The 23,917-nt window shown below is 47.4% G+C and overlaps 2 protein-coding genes across 8 annotated transcripts in view; both read right to left on the bottom strand.

Annotated features, from left to right (window-relative positions):
* RPL7L1 (ribosomal protein L7 like 1) overlaps positions 1-23,917 on the bottom strand; it is a 76,202-nt gene that overhangs the window by 4,797 nt on the left and 47,488 nt on the right. Inside the window, exon 3 of the mRNA XM_053914074.2 lies at positions 171-279. Coding sequence (XP_053770049.1) covers positions 171-279 — 109 coding nt within the window. The remainder of the gene's footprint in view (positions 1-170; positions 280-23,917) is intronic.
* Positions 8,436-23,917, bottom strand: part of BICRAL (BICRA like chromatin remodeling complex associated protein) — an 86,467-nt gene continuing 70,985 nt past the window's right edge. For 5 of the 7 annotated variants that reach the window (XM_071219637.1, XM_053914188.1, XM_053914189.2 and 2 more), the window contains 7 exons: positions 21,662-21,767; positions 20,806-20,906; positions 18,696-18,757; positions 17,960-18,105; positions 16,635-16,729; positions 14,871-14,973; positions 8,436-12,308 (listed from right to left, as the gene is read on the bottom strand). In XM_071219637.1, coding sequence (XP_071075738.1) covers positions 11,521-12,308; positions 14,871-14,973; positions 16,635-16,729; positions 17,960-18,105; positions 18,696-18,757; positions 20,806-20,906; positions 21,662-21,767 — 1,401 coding nt within the window. In that variant the 3' untranslated portion in view covers positions 8,436-11,520. The remainder of the gene's footprint in view (positions 12,309-14,870; positions 14,974-16,634; positions 16,730-17,959; positions 18,106-18,695; positions 18,758-20,805; positions 20,907-21,661; positions 21,768-23,917) is intronic. The other 2 variants (XM_045193408.3, XM_024557741.4) reach the window with 1 other exon arrangement.

Here is a 23,917-nt window from a genome sequence, read left to right as displayed (position 1 = left end):
GAAAGTGTTTGGTAAGTATTTGCTAAGTGAAGACACGAGCCATGTACCTGTACAACCAAACCGATGCGGGCGGGCGGGCGGGAAGGGATAGTAAACGCAGTTCCACCCCAGCTGCACAAAAATCACCCAATATCAATTCTAATCCCATCCTCCTGGTCCCCCACCATTACCTCCTTCCTTTCCAAAAGTGCCTGCTTCGCCTGGGTGGCTTTGAGGGCCTGATAAGCCTTCCTCTTTTTCAGGAGATTTTCTGGAACCAAAGGGATCTTTTTTCTTTGCCTGACACAGAAAATTGAGAGCGTGACATTTAGAAAACGAATCTTCACTGGACTTCGCAACCATCTCCTGGACTTCGGGAAACATTACTGTCTTGGGCCCTTCGGCCAGTGCTCGTCGTCATGTCAACGCAGTTTGTACTGCCACAGCCTTTAATAAACGCCGGCAGCAGTGTGGGAACAGGGGGCGGGGGGTGGGGGAGCGGGGCGCAGACCCACCTGCAGCGGGAATACCTAAGTCAGGCCGGGCGCACGCAGCTTCCGCACTTTCCCTGAAGTCACTCTTCAGCCCTCACCCGAATTTGACCACGGCGTCCCGCGTCCGTCCCGCCCCCGCAGCCCTACGGGTTCTCACCCTTCACCCCCCACCCTCTGTAATCTGAAGCCCTTTCTATTCTATTCTCTCTCTCCAGCACACAAATATGCTTGTTTTTCGCCACCGAGAAATTAAACATCGTGGATGGCTCTAGATGATCCAAAACCCACGCCAGAGAGTCACAATCCCAGATACTCACTCTCTGTCCGCCATCTTCGCAGTGCTGCGGCTACTGCGCAGGCGCAGCGCCACCACGTGGGGAAGAGAGGAAGCACTCTATGTGCATTTGACCATAGAGGCATCTTTTCCAGCTCACGAATCGGATGACGAGCGCCCTCTTAGGAGCAGCGAGCCGCTGAGGTCTTGCTAAGTGCGGTTCCTGCTGAGAGTCGCACAAAGCTGTCTTCGCACTGCTTCCTTCCAAGTGTTCTAGAGCCCTATAATCTTTAACATGCCGCCCTTCTCATTTAAGTTACGTTCTCCTGCTGCTGGCGGCTGGACTGTATAAACAATGAAAAGCGTCCCACAATGCACGACACCTGGTGGAGGGCGGGCTCTGCTCTCCGGCTTCCGCGGAGCCGCGCGCCTGCAGAAGGGAAGACGGGCAGCTTTGGGGTCCCCTTCGCCTTCTCGCTCGCTGCAGCGGCGGGGAGCCGGGGCCCGCGGCTTTGGCTCTCGCGGGCGGGCGGAGGTGCTGTGGACGACTTAGGATAGGAAAAGGCAGATCTGATTCTGCCTGCGCAGCTCCGTTAGTGAGCCCTTTATCTGTGTCTTTAGTTCCTCTAGCCATAAAGTGAGTGTAGTAATGGATTTTACCTAAAATCATCACGAGGGTTATGGGAGCTACTTCGTATAAAGCGCTTAGCACAAAGTCTGACGGTGAGGAGTCAACGCTATGTAAGTTACCAGTGCCGGCCGAAAACTAGAAATTCTTCCTTGTCATCTCGGAGCATTCCCACTCACCGCCTGGAATAGGCTTCCTTCTTTCTTGATCTTCATAAAACAGCGAAAAATAACTCAAATTCTGTCATTTCTGCAAACCTCCAGAGCATCGCGTGTCAAGTATCCATGGGCATAGGAGCCACTGAGGATCTTGTAAAACGCAGGCTTTTATTCAGGAGGGGGTGGGGGGTTCGAGAAGAGGGTTGGCATTTTTAACATGCTTCAGAATGATGGGGGCTTCAGGTCTGTAGACCAAATTTTGACTAGCAAGTCTCGGCTAGTCTCTTTCTCTGGATTCCTTCAGCACGTTAACTATATGTTTTGCATCCCCCCCCCCCCACCTCAAGATACTAGAAAGGCAGAGCCCATACCTGCCTTGCTCATCCCTGATCCTAAGGGTCTAGCACAAGTATCTTAATCTCGGCACTACCGGCATTTGGGGCCAGATAATTCTTTGTCGTGGGGGCTGTCCTGTGCCCTGTTGGATGTTCAGCAGCACCCCAAACTTCCACCCACTATAAGCCAGTAGCACCCCACACCAGCTGTGACAAAAGTGTGTCCAGGCATTACCAAGTATCAGGCACAGTATGTTTACCCCGAGGGCCTAAAGTAATGGTATTATATGACAGTCAGCACTTAAGAGACATTACCATGGAATTTATCCCGTACTATTTGGCTTATTTTTTCCCCTAATTAGATTGGGTGTCTGAAGGCAGGAAACTTGTCTTCTACTTCTCTGAGTCTTCTACAGCACCTGTCAGAACAACGGCACCTGCAGGGGCATCATCCTGGGATGTGTTAGATGTAACTAGTGCAGCCAGAAAGACAGCACCCTGCTCAGGGCTCAGTACCTGCTAATGAACGTCAAGGACATTACAGTCTTGAGGGTCGCAGACGGATGTGGGGCTTCCTCGCACTCAAATCTCACCACACGTCTCTGTAAAGAGCCAAACCCAGCAGGGTCACCAAAGTGTAAGACATCCTTTAGACAGTGAACAAGGAACAGAAATAAGTCCATATTTTGTAATTTCCGCTGTCTACAGATAAAACGTAGGTTCTGTGGTATTGACGTACTCAGAAGAGGAGGCATTTCAAGGATTTTGACAATATTCCTGGCTGAAAAGACCGGAGGCCGGGATTCGGGAAAGGTTTCCCGATGCTGGCAGATGGTGCCCGGAGAGAACTGATTCTCGGTGCCAAAGCCATTGTTCCACCAGACTGGTCAGAGAAAAAGGGATGGAGCCCTTATCAACCAAAAATTGTTCACTAACTCGGCTTTTGCCATGGGCTCAAACAGTAGGTGAGGTACAGGTTTTTGGTTTTTTTCAAAGTGAGGTTACTGAATGAGAATGTGGTACGGGCATTTGCAGCCTCAAGAATCTCATTCTTTTTCGCTTGTCCTCAGGGCCTCTGTTCTCTTGGCCACGTCCGTTGTCCATCCTCAGGGAATGATGAAATTATGGAAGGCTCTGCAACTCTATACGGTGAGGCAGGTCTTCTGGTCCCCAGATCTCAGTGGTGGATGGTTCTCATTTTTTGGCCTGCTGACATCCATTCCCATTTCCTAACAGCATCCCGTTCTCTTGCGCACTGGCCTGCCCTTCATCGTGTACATTCTTGTGGGAGTGGAGCACCAAATCCGTGTGCTTGCCCTCCGTACATAAGTTGAAAGTATCTCTGGGAGATCCGTTCCGGTCTTCCCACCTGCCCAGTGGGAGGCGCCTGTGACCCTGAACTTTTCTCCTTTGGTACTGAATCTTCAGAAATAATGATGGAAGAAATGTAGGTTTGGGGCAAGACTTTTAAGAATTTCCATCTATGAGGGAGACCTCCTGGAATAACCTTGTTCCTCTCCTTCTCAAGCCTGGTGTATTTTCAAACTTCCCTTCCATCCTTATCCATCCTGTAAAACTTCTTTATGCTAGTTAAGTAGATTGGTTTCTGTTGCTGCAAGCAAAGAATCCTGACTATAGTGTTCCCAACATTTGGAAAACATCTGTGTTGTATTGTGTTTGAAAAAGCAAGGTACAAAGTAGGTCTAAGAGAGTGGTCCTGGTTGTTCTTGCTGTTTTTGGCTGTAGATGTAGTTGTACGTAACATTTTTGGAAGGATATATAAGGAAGTATAGGTGGTGTTATTTTTGGAAAATGGGAGTGGGGCCTGGAATGGGAGCAAGATTTACATTTTGTGGTACGCCCTTCATTTATCACCTATTTTTTTAGTTTAACAAAAAGCTCTCTAGGTTCTTGTGATTTGTCTGTTTCAGAAACTACTTGACTATATGTTTTTTTTTAAAAATATATTTTATTGATTATGCTATTACAGCTGTCCTAATTTCCCCCTCTTTGCCCCCCTCTGCCTGTTACCCCCCACTCCCTCCTGTGATCCCCTCCCTTAGTTCATGTCCATGGGTCATGCATATACGTTCTTTGGCTTCTCCATTTCCTATACTGTTCTGAACATCCCCGTCTATTTTGTACTTACCATTATGTACTTCTTAATCCCTGCACCTTTTCCCCCATCCCCGCCCTTCCCCCTCCCAGCTGATAACCCTCCAAATGATCTCCATATCTATGATTCTGTTCCTGTTCTACTTGTTGGCTTAGTTTGTTTTTGAGATTCAGTTGTTGACAGTTGTGTGTTTGTTGCCATTTTAATGTTCATAGTTTTGATCTTCTTTTTCTTGTATAGTTCCCTTTAACATTTCATATAATAATGTCTTGGTGATGATGAACTCCTTTAGCTTTACCTTGTCTGGGAAGCACTTTGTCTGCCCTTCCATTCTGAATGACAGCTTTGCTGGATACAGTAATCAAGGTTGTAGGTCCTTGCTTTTCATCACTTTGAATACTTTTTGCTAGTCCCTTCTTGCCTGTAAATTATCTTTAACTCTCTGCTTTCCTCCTGCTGCTTTTAAGATTCTCTCTGTCAGGATGGGCGGGGATATCCGCCTGGCAACCTGAGCCCGAGGGGAACCACCAATGATGGATTGCCGCTTTGTTCCAGGAGGCCAATCCATAGCCCTCGAGGGGAGCCAACCAGAATTTGGTGCATAAAACCCCGCCATATTCCCTGCTTGGGTGCGACTTCCCCAGCCCCGCTCTGCGGACCGGGGAACCTCGCCCGGGTGCACAAACCCCAATAAAGCTCTGTACTGCCTAATTTTGTGGCTGATTGGCATTTCTTCCTCGGCGGAGCCTAAGAAAACCTTTCACTCTCTTTATTTTTAACCTTTGGCATTTTAATTATGATGTGTCTTGGTGTGGTCCTCTTTGGGTTCAACTTGTTTGGGACTCTCCGTGCTTCCTGGTCTTGTATGTCTATTTCCTTCACCAAATCAGGGAAGTTCTCTTTATTTTTTCAAATAAGTTTTCCATTTCTTGCTCTTCCTCTTCTCCTTCTGGCACCCCTAGGATTCAGGTATTGGCACGTTTGGAGATGTGTCAGAGTCTCCTTATACTATCCTTGTTTATTTTTCTTCTTGCTGTTCTGGTTGAATGCTTTTTTCTTCATTGTGTTCCAAACCATTGAGTTGAATCTCAGCTCATCTCCTCCACTGTTGGTTCCCTGGGGATTTTTCTTTATTTCACCTAATGCAACCTTCGTATCTGCCTGGGTCTTTTTTTTTTTTTTAAGATTAAAAATTTTTTTATTTATTTTTAGAGAGGGGAAGGGAGGGAGAAACAGAGAGAAACATCAAGTGTGTGATTGTCTCTCACATGCTCACTACTGGGGACCTAGCCCGCAACCCAGGCATGTGCCCTGACTGGGAATCGAACTGACGACCATTTGGTTCACAGGCCAGTGGTGCTCAGTCCACTGAGCCACACCAGCCAGGGCTTGACTATATATTTTTTAAGACTCCTTACAGGGCCAGCATTTTGTGGTCATCTGAGTTGACCCCAGGACCCCTTTGCCAACACACCCCACAATGAGTTATGTCAGTACCCCCTGCACTGCACTTGGGGGTCACTTGGAACCCTGCACTTTTGCACTTGAGCTAGTTGGGCGGTGCCTCGTCAGTGAGCAAACACCACACCAACTCACCCGAGATGGGCTCCGTCTGTAGTTTCCTACCCTTTTGGGAAATGAAACGTAGTTTCCACACCTCTTTCCTGGATAATGGCCCTTCTTGCAGACGACTCTGTTTGCTTCACGCTTTCCTTGTTGCTTCCTGATAGACTGCCGTGGGTCACCAGGCAGCCTGTGGGCAAGAATTACAGCAGGTCCTGGAATAACGCTGTTTTGTCATAACATCGGTGAGATGCTGTAGGAACTTAACTCTTGCTTATGTCAATTAGATTATGTTAAAATTGGTTCTGTTCCCCATAGTTTCAAGAACCTATCAACGACCTTAAGTGAGGACTTACTACAGCGTGAGAGCAGCCAGATTGGCCGGGAGGTGGAGAAGCCGACATGGACAACGGCTTTCGATCTTAGCACAACAGCATGAGCGAGCAAAGGTGGGAAGGAAAAAGAACAGTTGAAGGGCAGCAGCCTTGTGAGGGTCACGGGTAGACCCAGGAAAGCCAGGGAAGGAGGAGACAGCGTGCAGTGCGTAAAAGCAAAGCCTAAAGCGGAAAAACCCAAACCTCTTCGGCATTGGTTCAGGGATAATGGGACATTAGCTTTTTCTACCTCCCATACGTCTTCAATAACACCTCATTTCACCCCGATGAAACGGAGGGTCAGGCAAGTCTTCCTGGCCTTCCAGGGAGGAAGCTGAGGCTGAGAGTGGCCTGCCTGAAGGTGTCTGACTGTGCGTTAGGTGAAGTACGGGCACCTGTGTCCAGAGTCTGCTGCCAAAGGCACTTCTACCCACACCCCAGCACCACCTTCCTTGACCTTCTGAGAAACGATTTTTTTCCCCCTAAGGATCTTCTTGCCTTTGCGAATGTTGCAAAGGCCAGGCTACAGCGCATGCCTATGAGGAATATAGATTAGGGTTTCTCATTAAGGCCTTTCGCCTGTAGCCATGTAGACACAGGCTGTTCATGTAACAGAATCCACTTTATGCTACAAATGTGCCTCCACCATTCATGTGTATACAAACCAGGTTTCTCCACATATTAACACTATAATTACAAAATTCATTTATCTCAATTCCTAGAGGAAGTTATTTTCCCCCCTCAAACATACCCCAGGAAACTGTACTAAGAACCAGGCACGGAAACGCGGTTTGTAGCCCTTACCACGTGGCAGTCCCGAGAAGTGTGGCCTGGTTTCTTTTCTCTGGGACTCCAGTCAGCTCCCAAGTGTAATGTAGTTTTTTGCTTGTTTTCTCTCGAGACTCTGCGCTCCTTGAAAAGAAAAATCCTTCCTCCCTGGCTGGTGTGGCTCAGTGGATTGAGCACCAGCCTGTGAACCAAAGGGTCACTGGTTGGATTCCCAGTCAGGGCACATGCCTGGGTTGCGGGCCAGGTCCCCAGTAGGGGGCATGAGAGAGGCAACCACACACTGATGTTTCTCTCCCTTTCTCCTCCCTTCCCCTGTCTAAAAATAAATAAATAAAATCTTCAAAAAAAAAAAAAAGAAATCCTTCCTGAATTACACACCTATCCCGTGTCTGTCCACTGCTCAGAGGTTTGGTGGTTAACGCTGTCCAGCTGGACCCCCTGCGGCCCTCACTCTGTCCGGGAGATGGGAGAGCACACACAGGGCCGAGCAGAGCCCGAGCCTGGGCCGGGACTTAGCCCCTTGAGGACAGCACAGCTGGTCCTGCCTGAATGATGCTGTTCCCAAGATCCCCACACGGTGGCGTTTGTTTCTCTTCCCTTCTCTACCCCCAAGAATCCGCTGGCTACTTTCTCCAAATCCGGGAGTAACACTAGGGCTCCTCTCCAGAAACAAGGCCGCCCACACACAGGGCTTTAACCATCTTCAGAGAAGGTGCCTGGTCTCTCCTCTAGGCCTGCCGCTGGGGAACGGAGGACCCTAAAGACCCAGCCAGGTGGCCCTTCCTTCGAACTCCTCATTCATGGGGCCTGCACTGCAAAGGGCCCGAAGAGGGACAAGAACGTCATGATGGACACATTTATGCATTTATGCTTGGCAAAGAAGCCTGACATTAGGGTGACACTGCAGAAGACATGAAGGGATCCATCCTCTGATGTAGCGATTCCAGCAGTAACTGTTCTAATTTCTGTTAGTTATGAGGACAACTTCCTGTTTGTATTACATGCTGATTACTGCCGAATCTGGTGTTCACGGCCGCTGCTCCTTTAATGGCGGGGGGGGGGGGGGGGGGGGAGCAATGAACCCATAAAGGAAGGGGTATTAGTACAAATTCCAGGCCCCTTGAAATACATTTCATCCTCCCGTAGTTTCCTCGACAGTGCGGGTAGAGCCACACACGTGAGCAAGAAGTCAGAAGGGCCTCGTGGTGCTCATTTTACAGACGAAGTTACAGACATATTTCTCAATACAATTCGGTCAAAGGTGTGACTCCAAAGAGAAACACGTTAATTCTGGAACAAGTCTTATGTAAAATAGTTTTCTTTAACTACCCCTTAGATTTCTTTTTCTTTTTTCCCTTAGCCTTCTTGTCCTGGCAGAAACCACGTAATATGAGACTACATGGAAGAAAACGTCCTACAGATTGAAGCTCACTGACGGAACTTTCAAATGACCCCACTTGTCCTTCCTTAGTTGCGGAAGGGCCCCCGTGACAGGAGTGGGACGGAGGTCAGCGGTGTACATGATTAGATTTCCTCACCCACCAACTTTGTTTCATTTGCAACTGTTTGGAAAGGCCAATCAATTACAATCCTACCCCCTCACTGGTTAGGCTACTTTTTGGCAACGGTAAACATATTTTACACTCACACTGAACACTTACTTACCCTTTTCTTCTGAGAAAAGCAGCCACTCCTACTTGCAAAATCAAGACAATCACAGTTGCACATTTTCCCAAATCTTTGGCTGTATTGCAATGGTTGTTTCATTTTGTAATCTCCAACTAAACATTTCCTAACCATGGATTAACAATATAGTCACTGACTGGTTTCTTTAACAGTATTTATCCAACATAACAAAATAAACTGCAATTTGTTATACTTTTTTTTTACAAAACATTTTATAAATATTTTTACAAAATGTATACAAAGCAATTTCAAGTGAGACATACTATACAAATGAAGGTATTTAAGCAAATAAAGCCCACACCACACTGACAGTGAGTGACGCGTCCTCTTTTAAGTCAAGTCAGTCTGTAAGGCCTCCCTAATCTAACAAAGTCTACTAAATTCTTCAGAGCTAAAATAGTTCTTTTTTCGTAATTGCCAGTTTAAAATTTGCTTTACCTTTAGGCAGTACTTAAGGACACAGAAAATCAAATGCTTCATAACAAATCCACACTGTTCCACAACAACAGAAAAAAAAAAAAAGAAAGAAAATGATTTTTGTTACTGAGTACAAGTAGTTCTAAAACTTAACTTTGACTATGAACCTGAACTGAATGTTGGCCATCCGAGGCTGAGCTCTCTTACCCTTCGCTGGAGGGGGCTCGACATGCAGGTTATGACCTATGTGCACATAACCTAATCACAGGAGTAAAATGCATTTTGTAACCTTCATTTGCCATTATCTAGACTCTTTCCTCCATAAAAAGTAAACTTACATACAGGGACACAGAAATTTACAAGTTTCATTTTGGTAAATTAGGCTCTCCATTTGCTAGACAAGTGTTAGGGCTTAAAAACCCTTTCAGATGGTGTACAGAAAAGCTGGGGTTGGGGGCGGTGGGACAGGCGAGGGAAGAGGTGTGACAAACGTACACAAAACTTATCTTGTCTCTTAAGAATTTCACTGATTTGCAGTAATTAATGTAACTCATTAGTAGCCTTCATGAAGGCTTCCAGGTATAAAGTTCCACAATGAGAAGAATTTGATCAGGAGGGACTATCTTTAAGTCTTGCTAGGAATTAAGGGAGTATGAGCCCTAAGGGAAGAACAGCCTATGAAATCGGGGGTTCAGGGCAGGGTGTTACCCTAGCGCTGCCCAAACAGAATGTTCCAACTGGCAACACCAACTTATCTTTCTAACACATTACAATAAAGGAAAAAGGGGAAATCTGCAACTTGGGCATTGGCACAAATAAGGAAAAAATGGTGACCCTAAAATGGCCCAGATTTTCCGATTTCTGCTGGCTGGGGGGGGGGGTAGGGAGGAGGTACCCCGCTTTTAAGAAGACTGGCTGTCTCACAGGGTGTCTTCGTGTGGAGGGACAAAGGGGCAGGGAGAGTACAGGTCTTCTGTTGCTGTGTTTTCTAGTAATCAGAGGCCTTCCTTTCCATCACAGGGCAATCTGGAAAATAAGTGTCCAACATGATGACAATAGGAGTCACCCCCATTCTGGGGACAGCCAGAAGCCAATCCTGGCAACGCGTCAGAGTGCGGACCGGGGGTGCGCCTCTGAGGCCGGGGAGGTGGAGTAAGTGAGAGAGCGCGTACACAGTAAGAGGGAGTGGGCACAGCTGTGCCCACAATGGCCTCCGGGTCTGAGCAGCTCGGGCACACTCACGTGTCTGTGTGTGACAGCACAGGTCCAACACCATGACGTAGCTTTCCCAAGGGCAGTAGTAACTGGCGGCTACAATGACATTGAGACCCAAGGGCAGTAGTAACTGACAGCTACAATGACACTGAGAATGAAGGAAGTAACAACAGAAATAGGATGACCTGGGGCAGGTACAGAAGAAAGGAGAACGGGGAAAGCTCCCTGAAAAGAAATATAAATAAATAAAGCAACAAGTCGCGTTCACTAATATGAACATAGGCCGAACACAAGCCATGACAGGGCGTGTCCTTTGGCTCTCAAGTGGGAACCCCACGTCTCAGATCTCTCCTTTCCGTGGTGGGCTGGCTGGGTACCTTTGGTTTGTTTGTGTTTTGGTAATGATTGCTCCGAGAGGTGACTACTGTTCTCAGACAACAAGAAGCATAAACAAGGCCAAAGTCCCCTTAAGGATTCAACTGAAAAATTACAACATCGTCTTCAAATGAAAGTGCTTCGACACTTGGCTATTTGCGGTGGGAGAGGGTGCAAAGACAAGTTAAATGAAACAAAACCCAGCAACAAACAAGAACGTACATCATATGTTGACTACATCCAATCGTAAAATGTAAAAAGCTTGTTTTTCTCAATAGTTAACATATATATGCTTTTACATATATACACATTATATTCCTCATGGCTCTATCCCGGCCTCCCCCGTACACCGTGCCATTAACTGGTTTCCATTTCCCTTTGTTTAGCCTGGCGAAATGACCTCAAGTCGTGTCATTAAGAACAGAGCGTGCCCACGTGAAATCCAGCACGGATCTGCTGAAACAGCGCGAGGTTTTACTCCAGGAGCCCTGGGGAAGCACCTGGACAGTGAACGGGGAAGCCCTGCGCATGGCCTGCTCGGGCGCCGCCCCAGCGCTGAGCGGTCCCCGGAGGGGTCCCCAGCAACCTGCTGCCCAGAGGTGGCCCAACGGGAGGACCTTGTGGTCTCCCCTCCAACAACAAAAAAACCCCCAAAAGTCAAAATTTTAAGATAAAGTGGGAAATTCTTTAAATAGTAGCTTTTATCAGTCCTATTTGATTTTCTTTAATAAGTCTATTCTTTTCAAATGACTTGTGATTGTCAGAACTTTACCCAGGGCCAAGCATACTGTAATCTCATTGAGTTACAGTATTTAAAAAAAATAAAACAGGTAAACAAAACAAAACGAAAGACTAAAAAGCGCTTTCAGAACACTTGAAATGTGCAGGGCCTGTCAGACCGCTTTCTAGCGAGGGTTAGCTTTGCGGAAGGACCCCCTGTGGCCGCGGTGAGTATTGCTCTTACACAAAGAACAGGGCTGAGATTAGAAAGGATAACCTGTGATGGAAGATCAAGCAGTTCTGGAGACAGGAGACCGGTTCCATTTGCTTTTGCCAGGAAAGACTGTAACGTGTCCAGGGCGGGGTATGGGCAGGGGCAGGGGAAGCACTGCTGCTATTAACACTCTAGAATACTATTTACAGCTGCTTCTAAAATGGAGTCAGTTTCTACAACGCCTTCACTGTGGTCCGGGATGAACTTTTCCAGGCAGTTTTCCTGCGAAGCCATTGGAGAAAAGTTGGGGAAATCTAACTCAACAGAGCCGCTAATGGCGGGGTCACTCTGGGTCTGCCGCCCAGCCTTTTTGAGTTCCAAGATGTTTTTAAATGTTGTTTCCAAACTCTTAGTGAGCTGGAGATCTGGCTGGGGCTCGCCTGACCCTTTCATGATGTCTGGGTGTAAAACTTCATTCTTTGGAGAATTCCTCAGAGTTCTGTCCTGGAAGGAATTGTTACGCGTCATCTCCAAGGGAGAATCTGCTAGTATACTGGAGAGTTTGCTCTCGGTACCATGATCTGGTCTGGACGAGGTTTTCCGGGGCCCTTCCGGGGCGGGAGTGCACTCGCTGCCCTTCACGGAGTCTCTCCGGCTGGTCTTCTCTTCAGACGTACTCCGGTACTGAACTAAGCCCGCTCTGTCCAATTTCAGCGCTCTGCCGAGGCATTCCGTTTTTTTAGAAATGTTCCCTTCCGCGGAGACCACGATGTGATTAGGCACTGGATGAAACTGGTCATGATTCACTGGTTCTGCCACGCCTGGTCTGGCTCGGTCTCTGCTTTGGGCCTTGGCCGTGGGGTGGAGAGCGCTGGTTGTTTTACTGCCACGCTGGTCACTCCCGCCGAACTGCGTCTCCTGAGCAGCTTTGTCAGGTTTGAAGGAACAACAGAAATCGGCTTGGAAACCCTCTGGAAATGGGAACAGAAAGAACGTTAATGAATGGAGGAGAGAGTAAGCGCAATACAACAGACCCTCCATGGGTCAGGTGCAAAGCCATCCTGCTCCAGCCCAGCCCGCCGCACTGAGAGAATCCTTCATGTCCAAGAAGGTGCGGGGGCACAATAACCGAGGGGGCTCCCCATAAAAGTAATAGGGCTATAGGGCCACAGCCTCCAGATGAGAAGCTCAGACCTCTTTGAAAAGGTAGCTGCTGGATGACAATAGGAAAAACCAGAGAGGCAAAAAGCTCCACTTTGATTCAATCTCTTACTGTTATTTTTACATAGTGTTTTAAATTACCAACTGCTTTCAAACAGTCAGAAACAGAAATTAGGTGCTAGTATCAGTCTGGTTTACTCCCTTGGGGCACAGAGCTCAGAAGGCGGCTTTGTAAGGGCGTGGTGCACCCTTGGGTGACGGCACTCCAGTCACTCTGGACACGTGTGAGGGCACCTGGCATAATGAGCTGCATTTTGCCAGGAGCACAAAACAAAGGTCCACACGGATCCCAAATGACATCTGCTTGGCGGGACAGGGGGGTATGGAGGAACTGCGAGCGAACACTGGGGTGAGCCAGGCTCGAAGAGCCAAGGACGATGGCGAGAGAAATGCTAGTGAGGATTTAGGGGGTTGAAGGCTACAGAGGAAAGAAGTCGGACTATCGTTATTACTCAGGGGCAGAGAAAGTGTTAACTCTGAAGTCACGAAAGTGAAATAAGGCTGCAGTGACATCTATAAACCCACAACCGTGAACTTGTTCACCAAATCCCAAAATAAAAGGTCTAGCAGATACAGCCTGGAAACCTAAAGAGCTGATTCCATCTAACAAACAACCGGCTGTGCCTGCGCCACACAGAGGGAGCAAGCCCCAGGCCGGCTCACGCCTGGGGGGCTGTGACGCAGAGCAGGGGCTTCCTCCGCACACCCAGTTCACTGGCGAACAACAGAGCTCAGGCTCTGAGGAAGGTCAGAAATCTGTCCTACACTATTCTCTTCCTTTGTGGAAAGATTTGAGGATCCTCCTAGGTCCGTGGCAATTCTGTCGGACTCTCCCTTTAGACCGAGTGCAAGGGCTGTATGCTCTCTTTGGGAATTTCTGAGCCACACCAAACGCAAGGCAGACCTTGGTCTGTAAGTGTCAGAAAGGCACTAGCAGAATGGGAGCAGAGCTGCAGGGAAACGTAGCTGTCCTCCAATACCGTCTCGTTCACTCGGTTTCGTCTGTCATGGATGAAGGTAAAAACCCGGTTCCCTGCCGGGCTGCTGTCCCAGTGGACTTCGCACGTCCTCCCTATGTCTGGTGGGGTTTCTCTGGGGACGCTGGTTCCTCCCCACCCCAAAGAAGGGCATGGGACATGAACAGGGCGTCTACAGTGTCCCCGTCTGTGTGTGTGTGAGTGTGGGTGTGTGAGGTGTCCTACCACGGAAGAGTGTCCTGTCCAGGGTTGGAAAGGAATTACCTTGTTTTTATTCATCTTTCTTAAATGCATGCATAGCTCACATTTATTTCAGTGTTTAAGATCAGAAGTGTTTTTGGATCTTTATTTAGAAGTTGATGTTTCTGTGACCAGAAATATGCCATAGGAACATAACTCTTTTTTTCTACCAATTAGCCTCTGTTAAAATTGGTCTCCTTAGAGTAGTTCTGCATAAAATCACAGTTTCTAAGAAACTACAGATATTAAGTGAGAACTTACTGTAATAGCCCAGTATAGGGGAATGGATTAGTTAAGTATCAACTTAATGCACTAAAATTTATTAAATATTATTTCAAAGACTTTAGCAACATGACAAAAACTTCAGATGGTTAAATGGAAGCAAATTAGAGTAAAATTAGCATATGACATATGATTATAACTACATATAAATGATACATGAAAATGGGAACCAGAACTGGAAGAAAATTTGGAGAATACATTTCTTTTGTAAGATGGTGAATGGGTAAAATCTATGTTGCATTAATTGTTATAATGTTATTTGAATTAAACAATTTTAGAGGCAAGAAAAAAGTACAGAGATTTAATTTTTAAAAGGCAGAATGTGGGTCAAATTGAGCAGGTACACACTTAGCAGGAGTAGGAAGCTGAAGGGGTGAGAGAAAAGTACTTAAGTTACATTACAGTTTCACAGCTTGTGGGCGGGGACCATGTTTTACTGATTTTTCCCTCTAACAATGCCATCTATATAGTGAGGCAACTCAATAACTTGCTGAGGTTTAATTGCTTCTGGGAGGGCTTCAGACTTAATTTAGTTCTCAAAAATTAGAGAACGATTGAGCAGTTTAAGTTTACAATGGGAAAAAATAATCACTCAACTGAATGTAAAATTCTAGTTTGGATTCTGTAGAATACAGACCTTGACCTTTTCAGAGTATTCATATCCTGCTCTCAACTCTGGGTGTTTTCTCCCAAGCATTCATATCCTACCTTCAGGTTTCATACCAAGGGAGGGTTCAGAGGGACTCCCCAAAAGCCCCAAGCACCCGAGCCGGGGTGGGAGCTCCCCTCTACCTTCCCCCTGGCATGGCTCACCAGGGTCCACGAGCGCCAGGCGCTTGTCCCGGGACAGAGACGCCCTCTCCTCCTGGTTGAACATCCTGTCGATCATCACCATCTCAGCAGAGGGGTGGGCCCGCTGAAAGTGAGAGAGGCCGGTCATTTCAGGTGCCTTTTTATTTTCACTTCTTAGTTCTGCCTTTCCGGTGCCCCCCTGCACCTTTGGAACACCGGAAGTGTGCCTCCCCGCACCTTTGGAACACCGGAAGTGATCAGAAAGGGGAGTTCAATGTCTAAGCTCAGTCATGTCCCACTTAGTCCTATTTTTCCTGGCTACATAGGATGCATTTTTTAAAATTGTGGTTTTTTTTGGGAAAAGATAATTTACACATTGGTACAAAATTCCAAAAGTACTAAAGGGGATGTGAAAAGTAAGCCTTTCTTCTTTGCCTCACCTGGGCATCACCTCCACACCCGCACTCCCTGGAGGTGCCCCATGCCTAGCGGTTTACTACACTCCACAGATACATCGTGCACACGCACACGCATGTTCTTATTTTCTTTGTATTTTTTGCACACAAATGGCAGCAACAACACACATCATTCTGGTACCTTCCTTAGTTCCCCTTCTGCTGATAATATTCTGGAAATCTTTTCATTAGAATGACCTTTTACTTGATATTCTGATCTGTTTTAATCTGTGTTTTTTATTAGGGCTCTCCTTAAAATTATTTTTTGCTGTACAGAATCAAATCTTAAATTATATATCTAGGTCTTATTTAACATGAAAACTCACGGCAGATACAATTTGACCGAATAAGTGGTCCTCTCCCCAAAAATGATAGTCTTGTTGATGTGTCAGAGTTTCGTTTTAGACACAGTTGTCAATGTAAGAACAACTACTGCAGACTTTGGAGCCGTCGTTTTAAGTAGAAATGTGTACATTTAAGTAAACATGGACACACACAGTGCATATTCACACTACAATGTGGGTGTGTACAAGGCACACCACTAGTCCCCACAGCGCATGCCCAAAGTTCATCGCAAACTGGAAACCACGAGTAAGAGACGAACTTATAGGTTAAAGCCCATAGAACTGCTTCTAAAATCTCAGAATAGGTCTGGTCTCTCCATCATTCCTGAGGTATCTTACTCCTTTCTCTAATGGACTGGCACTTTAAAACCAATCTTAGTTCCTATATGAAGTGACGAAAATGGTTGCACATTCGGGTGAATATTCTAAGAACCCTCAAGTTCTACATTGGAAAATTGAGTGTGAATTTTATGGCATGTTAACAATTAAAAACAGGACAAAGTCAGTGTTAACACTGCCATCATCCAGTCTCCTCAGATGTCACCTGGGACGACCGTCCCGGCTGTGCCCCAGCCCTCTCCCCGGTCTCTGGGCGGGTGAGAGGCGGCACGTAGCGTAGGAGTGTGTGGAGCGGGCGGGGGGTCAGGTGGTCCGGGTCTGCATCCTGCTGGGCTAGTTACCCTGCAAGCTCACTGGCTATAGGATCGTGGGAGAATCACTTGGCCAAAGCCCTAGGCTCCTCGTGTATATAGGAACAACTACAGCAGCACTGATGGTGATCAACCGTGTACAGCGCCGTGGCTGTCAGCTGCTGTCAGCTGCTGTCAGCGGTAGTAACAGTCAAGTGTAAGGTTTTCCACAGACTCAAGTATCTGTGCCTCTGGAACGATGCTGGGAAAATGCGGGTCCCTGGAGTTTCTCTCTCGTAACTGGTGGCTGCAACCTGTAGAGCGTGCGAAGCAAACTCACTTGGGAGCAGCTCTTACCATGGCATCTTCCAGGAGGAGGCATCTGTATTTGTTCAGCATAGCTTGGGTCCTTTTTAGGAGCTGAGTGGCAACTGTTTCAAATTCATTGTCAACTTTACAAAGAGAGAGAGAGAAAACAGAGAGTGAAAATCACCCACTCGGCCTTTCATTTCTTGGGACTGAAATGCGTTATTCTCCCATTGTTCACACATGTCTTATCTGTGGCAATTTTCTCTTCTTAGATTAGTTTTTCTGGGATTAAACGTAATGCTTCTGCACTGCTTTCCCTCACCATCCACTGCTACGTGAACACGGAAAGCCATTTCAATATTAGCTTATATCAACTTTAATTAAGAAGCCAAAAACATAGTATCTTTAACATCCCCTATAAAAGAAACCGCATTACACAGACAAGCAACAAGTAGCAGGCCTCCACTCTTCTCCGACAGCACGAAAACCTGAAACAGCTGGACAGCGAAGTCCTACTGTCCGGGCTGGCAGGCCAGTTTTGTCTAAAGACACAAAGTAGTTCAGGACATCTTGCAGGTCACGGGGCTGTGGTTCTGTCCTTGTCTGTTGGTCTCCAAAGGTCTCACACTTTCTACTTCACTTTTCTCAGAATCTTCACAGCCCTGTTTAATTCTTGATCTGCACCTTATTCCCTGGGCCTCCCAGGGAAGCTCACGGCAGGATGACTGAGACCCCCATACTCAGATCAAACCCCGGCCAGGGGAGCAGGCCGGCAGCAGTGGAGGGGAAGGGACGGCTCAGGGCCGGGAATGCTGGTGGGACGGAGGGCAGAACTAAGCTGCACAGCTGGGAGAGGCAGCAGGGCCAGGCACGAGAACGGGCTGAGTTCTAGGTTGGGATAAGGAGTCTTTATCCTTAACCTTTTCCAGCCAGTTTCTTGACATACAGCAATGCTCTGACTCACCTGGAACCTCCAAGAGTGCCGTTGGGGGCCGAAGGACGGATCTAACTCATACAACCGGTAGTAAGAGCTAACGGCACGCATTCTGTCTAAACACAGGACCATGCCTAAATCGCTGTGAGTACCCACCCAGCGCACAGCCACCCACCTGCAGCCAGCAGTGCAAACGATGCTTTGCATTCATTGCCCCAAAATCTGACTCTGACATTGGGGTATCCACACAGAATAGTGAGAAAAACAAGTCACAGTCCTAATCGTGCACTGGGAAGCAGAGTAAATGGGGACCAAGTCAGGTGTGTCGTTGAAAACAATGACCTGGCTGCCATGTGGGGGCTCGGGGCTCTCACTGTCCTGTGGGGCGCCCTCAGAGGGGCCTGGGGTCAAAGGGCCTCTGGGGTTACAGTCTGATTACCTTTCCTCAAGTCCTCCTCAGTGGGCATGGAGCCCTGGCACACGTGGTAGGAGAGCAGCCTCTGCACCGCGTCACTCAGTGACTGGAACTGACTTTTATCAGGTGTCACAGCGTGGGCTTGGTCCCTCTGCAGCTGCTGGAGGATGCTATAAAAGAGAAACTGCACGTCAGCAAGGGCCCTGTTAGGACACTGAGCCCTCTGCATGCAGAGAGGGACACACAGCGCTGTTATTCCTGACAGTATCGTAGTCTGGTTTCCTTCAGTTTCATGCTTTGTAGACCACGGTGGGTTTAGAGTTTGGTCTAAGCGTCCCCACAGGCAACTCAAACTGTGGCCCTGGCCTCAAAAGCCCAGTGTTCCCACCAGCCAGTCACATGCGGGGGCTCACACAGACCTTGGCAATGCCTGAGCACTGGCCAACTGAGCTCACACTAACATTTCTGTCCTGAATGTAGGAGTGTACCAAACCACGCTTTCGGCCAGCCAGAGGGAACGTGGTATGCTAGAGAGGCAAAAAGCTCTGCTCCTGAGGAACAAAAGAGCAAAGAGTAGGCTCAAACTACACTTGAGGTATCTATCAGTTTTTATGGAGACAAACTATAGGACAAGAGTTTTAAAGAATATTTTTAAAAAGTTATATATATTATTACAACCTGACTTCTGTTGTATATGTACGTATTGAAGGTTAGGAACCTAGAGAAATGTTCGAAATGGGTCATTTCCAAGGTCACTCACAAGGCTCCCTTAGTCAGTTGTTTCGCAGCAGGCCTCTTCTGTCCTCCCGAGTGACCATCCACCTAAACACAAAACACACCTCTTAGTATTCCCTTTCGGTGAAAAAATAAGCAGAATGGCCCTGGCTGCTGTGGCTCAGTGGGTTGAGCACCAGCCTGCAAACTGAAATGCTGCTGGTTCGATTCCCAGTCAGGGTACATGCTTGGGTTGCGGGGCAGGTCCCAGTGAGGGGCGTGCGAGAGGCAACCGATCCCTGTTTCTATCATTTCTTTCACACATCGATGTTTCTCTCCCTCTCTTTATCTCTCCCTCCCCTTCTCTCTAAAAAATAAATAACATCTTTAAAAAAGACAAGAAGAAAAAATAAGCAGAATGCAGTTACACATAAAGGTCACTATGTTTTGAATGCTTCCAGCTGCCTATCAAGAGCATGTCCTAACAATGTCGAATTTGACCTGCTAAAAAAATTAAACAAGTCAGTCTGTAGCCCCATGTAGTGAGGTTGCACTGTGTCACGATTACAGAAGGCTGTCCTGTCAGTTCCTTGGAACGACTCGGCTTGGACCTTAAAGCCTGACCCCAACCTCCTCTGCAAATGCATCGTTGTATTTTTGAAGAAGTATATTTGGATTCCGACTCCATGAACATCTGAAAATTCAGCAGACATCACCTAGTTCATTTTCTCCGTGGCAAACGAGGGAGCAAACACTTCCAAGCTCCTGTTTCACACAGTTAGGTGTGTGATCTGGTGGGCATTCCCACGTGACGTTAAGGAAACAAATTCACCTGTGTGAGAACCTGAGCACTGAGCCGGACCCTCCACTGAGTGGGCCAGGCAGGCCCAGCTTATAACAAGTTCACTAAACTAGGAATTGCTCAGTTGGATGAAGAAGTAACTAAGGCCTTAGCACAGCGATTTTCAACCTTTTTCATCTCATGGCGCACGTAAATTAATTAGTAAAATGCTGTGGCACACCAAAAAATGTATTTTTTGCCAATCTGACAAGAAAACAGGTGTAGTTTTGATTTATTCACACCGGACAACTATTGTTGTCTTGGCTGTTGTCATTTTTTTACTTGACAATCTAGGGGAAGAGGTCAGTGCCCCTGACTATTTAGGAACCGCATGTTTTAACAATTCTTGTGAGACACCAGTAAGAATCGCTGCCTCAGTAAGCTGAAAACCAAATTTCTTTCCCCTTTCCTTTTTATTTTTTAAAAGATTTTATTTATTTATGTTTTTTAGAGAGGGGGGAAGAGAGGGAGAGAAACATCAATGTGCGAAAGAAATGATAGAAACAGGGATCACTTGCCTCTCGCACGCCCCCAACTGGGGCCTGGCCTGAAGCTGAGGCATGTGTCCTGACTGGGAATCGAACCAGTGAACTTTAGGTTTGCAGGAGGATGCCTAACCCACGGAGCCACACCAGCCAGGGCTCCCCTTGCTTTTTATTTTTATTTTTTAAGATTTTATTTGTTTATTTATTTTTAGAGAGAGGGGAAGGGAGAAAGCAAGGGAGAGAAACATCAATGTGTGGTTGCCTCTCACGCCCCCTACTGGGGACCTGGCCCACAACCCAGGTGTGTGCCCTGACTGGGAATTGAACCATGACCCTTTGCTTTGCGGCCCAGCACTCAAACCCACTGAGCCACACCAGCCAGGGCTCCCCTTGCTTTTTGGATCAGTGGTTGAGTTAAAAGCCCATAGGGACTACTTCATACATTCCTGGTTGTTATTGCAGGAAAAAACATTTTCTCAATATGAGGAACATAGTCACTTTTAATATGATAATAAGTGATAACATTCATCAGTAAACTACATTTTTTTAGTGTCTACTATGTGTTGGCTGCTGGTATATCATTAACTCATGAAAAAATGATAGCACTGTAAACGTGTGGGAAATAGAATGGACACACTCATCCTACAAACGTTAACAACAAGGCCTGGACCGCCGGGGAGGTCTTCAGGGAGCACACCCTTATGGACACGTGGGCACCGGGCTGACTGCGTAGGCAATGCTGGGCGGCAACGATGGAGCAGAAGGTGACAACTACACCTCCTCTCAATTGTGCTGAACGTTAAGAAGAAGCCATGTAAACTGAGTTCTACCTGAACAGCGGGCTGGCCAGGTGACGATCCAACCTTTTCCTGCTGTGGTTGTGTGGTTCCTAAGGACGCGGGTATAACTTTGCTTCCAGAATCCTGCCCTGCTGGAATGAACACATAAGACAATGTTCAACAGAGAGAGTAAATCCGGCCCATCGAATAAGCCTCAAGCCAATGTCTGCAGAGTGGGGGCATTCCAAAGGGACGTCTGTATCATGGATGCTCGATGTGATCAGGGGAGCAGAGAGTCCATCGATTGATGAAAGCGCTAGAGGCAGAGGTAAGCATTATTAAAGGCTATTTGGGTAAGAAGTAGAAATAAATAAATAAAAGCTGCCACCGCTGCAGTTTCAAATTATATAAGGTCTGAGGAAGAGGCCTCGAGCCAGTACTCTGTCGGGACTACCAACACCCAGCCTCCTCACAACTCGAGGAAAGGGAGGCCCAATTAGGGGCTGCCCGGGGGTGCTCGTGTTTGTCTTTCTAGCGCTTGCGAAGCTTCCGAGACAGTGGGAGGCAGAGCCCGCGGCGTTTTAGTCTCGGAGGGTTCTACACACACACAAGGTGCCACGAGGCCCATCATACACCCGCCTGTGCCCCGTAACACTGATTTTTTCGCTGTTTCTAGCAGCACACTTTTTTCATATAACTTAATGCATCATCACTTAATTAGAAGTGCTTTTCATTTGCTTGGCAGTACATAAAACAGTGCTGCAGACACCAGGGGGAAAGTATTCGGAAAAAAGAAGTGCTCGGAGGAGAGGTGAGACTGAGGCAGGAAGACTGAGGCGGGGGGAGGGGTGCGGGAGGCGTGTCCCAGGTGCTGGGGGGACCTGGCCGAGCTGGGGGGGCTCCTGACCTGGCAGTGCGGTGCTCAAGAGGCCAGGGATCTGCGCTTGCCGTGGGCCGTCTGGAGTCTTGGAAGCAGAAATGGGCAAAGTCTGATTCAAACATTTTTTCTGAGCCTGTGAAAAAATATTACCGAGATGGAAAAATTAATATAATGACTAAAAGTTTTAATAGGTTACTTAAAATGCCAACCCACCCCATTAATGCCTACCTGACATCACCTTCAGGTTGGATGACAAGACAAAACAAATGTTTTAAAACGTTATTTTCCTGCCACGTTGGGAGACCTGCAAGAGTGACCTGTGAAACCCGCAGGCACACTGGCCTTTTGGACACCGTTCAGTGGGGGCCCAGCCGGTACCAGCCGCTTTCTCGCTCATGGGACAGGGCTCGTGCTGCGCCAGGAGCTCGGTTCCCGTCCCTGGTGACTATACATCACACCTGCAAGGGTTAGGACCCTGCCTATCAGTGTCTACGCGGTGTCTACACTGACTGAGCACCTGGCCGGGGCCAAGCGACGACCCCAAATCCACCGCCCACACCCACTGTCTCCTGTGCGGGTGACCTGCAGTGCGTTGCAGCCCTGCTATGTGGTCTGTCTCTAGTCTGCACCATGGCCACACCAGGTGGCATGTCACTGGGAAATGTAAATTCAACTATTAGCTTACGCAAACGTTGTTAGAGAAATTCCTCTGATATCTACACGGTTGTGCACTCTTTCCCATAAACGAGGAGGCTGAACAGGATGATGTTTAAGGACTAGCGAGTTCCTTCTCACTCTTAAAACATCTGTCATCTCTATAATCATTTAAGGTAAGACAATACAGGGGGTTTTAATTATTTTCAATTTTTAGTCCTCTTTGTCATTACTACTTCATAATGCCTTAGGTTTTCAGAGCTGCTTTCTTCAGTTTTCTATTTTGTGTAGATCTGGAGTTTAGTCTACCCATTTCCACGGGGGCCTTATGCTGACCTTGATTTCAGTGAAATGTTCTCACCAACCATTCATTTGGGGGTGTTACATAGACCTCGGCAATGCCTGACCCGCTAAGCTCATGTCAATTCTGTTCTAAACAATTAATTGTCTATTTGGTTCATTCTCGTAATATAAAAATGGAGAGGGACTGGACCACGCCCAACAAAGACTGGAAGAGGCCATTACAAAGTTGGCGTGGCCCTTGTCCACCCTTCCATTAGCAGGGAAGGTCGAACCCACACCACTCTAGATGGACGGGCAGGAAGTTCTTGGTAAGAAAACCCTGAGGGGAAAACTTTCCAGTTTCCACAGCCTTTCCCCCAGAATGTAACTCCACACTCTGCCACTCCTGGGGATCTCTTCACACGGAGGAACCCGTGCTGTGGAGAGGCCTGGGACAGACAGTGAATACAGGCCTTCCTCCCAAGTATTTCCAGGGGATGAACTCTAAGGGCTACTTCGAAGAAAAATCGGAACAGATGAAAGTTGGAGAAACGTAGTTCAACGGGGCAAGGCTACACATTAGCTAGGGCTCTGAAATGACGAGATCAGTGGATGAGTAGAGGACCCAGAATTCATGTGTTCAAACGACCACAGCCCTACAGCGACGGTGCCAGCACACAACATCTGGGGTTTCTTTCAATACGCCTGGTTCCCGCGAAGCAGGAGACTATCATCCTTACTGCTTCGGAGCACGTACTTTTTGTTCTGATAAAATGATCTCCCACCCTATTTATCAGACGCGACCTGGAACGACTCTGAGCTATTAAACAGACAAATGAACCAAACCCGCGCATATGTTAAGTAGTAAAACTATTGAGAAAATCAAGGAAGAGATCGCCACAAAAGTCAGGAGAAGGGTTGAGACTGGGGCGGCACACAGAGGGAGGCGCTTTCTGGGGGTACTGGCACTATTTTATTCCTTGAGTGGTTACGTGGATGGGTATTTGCATTTATGCTTTATGCATTTTTCTACATGGGCCCTATTTCACAGTACAGAAGAGTAACAAGAAGGAACCAAGAACAATCTAATCGAACGCCAAAGCCTGCATACCCATCAGCAAAGTCCAGAGGCTCACAATGAGTCCGGCCTACTCAGGGAATAATGGAGGTCAGCCTGGTTAACCTGGAGGGTTTCCGGCTGGAGAACCTTACTTGCCAGGCGGGCAGAGGTTTGCGCCTTCTCCTGTGGTAACAGGAAGTTCCCAGATGATTTGTTCAGGTCAGGAAACAAATGTTTTAGGAAGATTAATGTGGTGGAAATCGCGCTTTCAGAAGAGAGCGAAGGCA

This window comes from Desmodus rotundus, chromosome 11, assembly GCF_022682495.2.
Source record: "Desmodus rotundus isolate HL8 chromosome 11, HLdesRot8A.1, whole genome shotgun sequence".
Taxonomy (NCBI): domain Eukaryota; kingdom Metazoa; phylum Chordata; class Mammalia; order Chiroptera; family Phyllostomidae; genus Desmodus; species Desmodus rotundus.
This window is presented reverse-complemented; position numbering and strand designations above follow the sequence as displayed.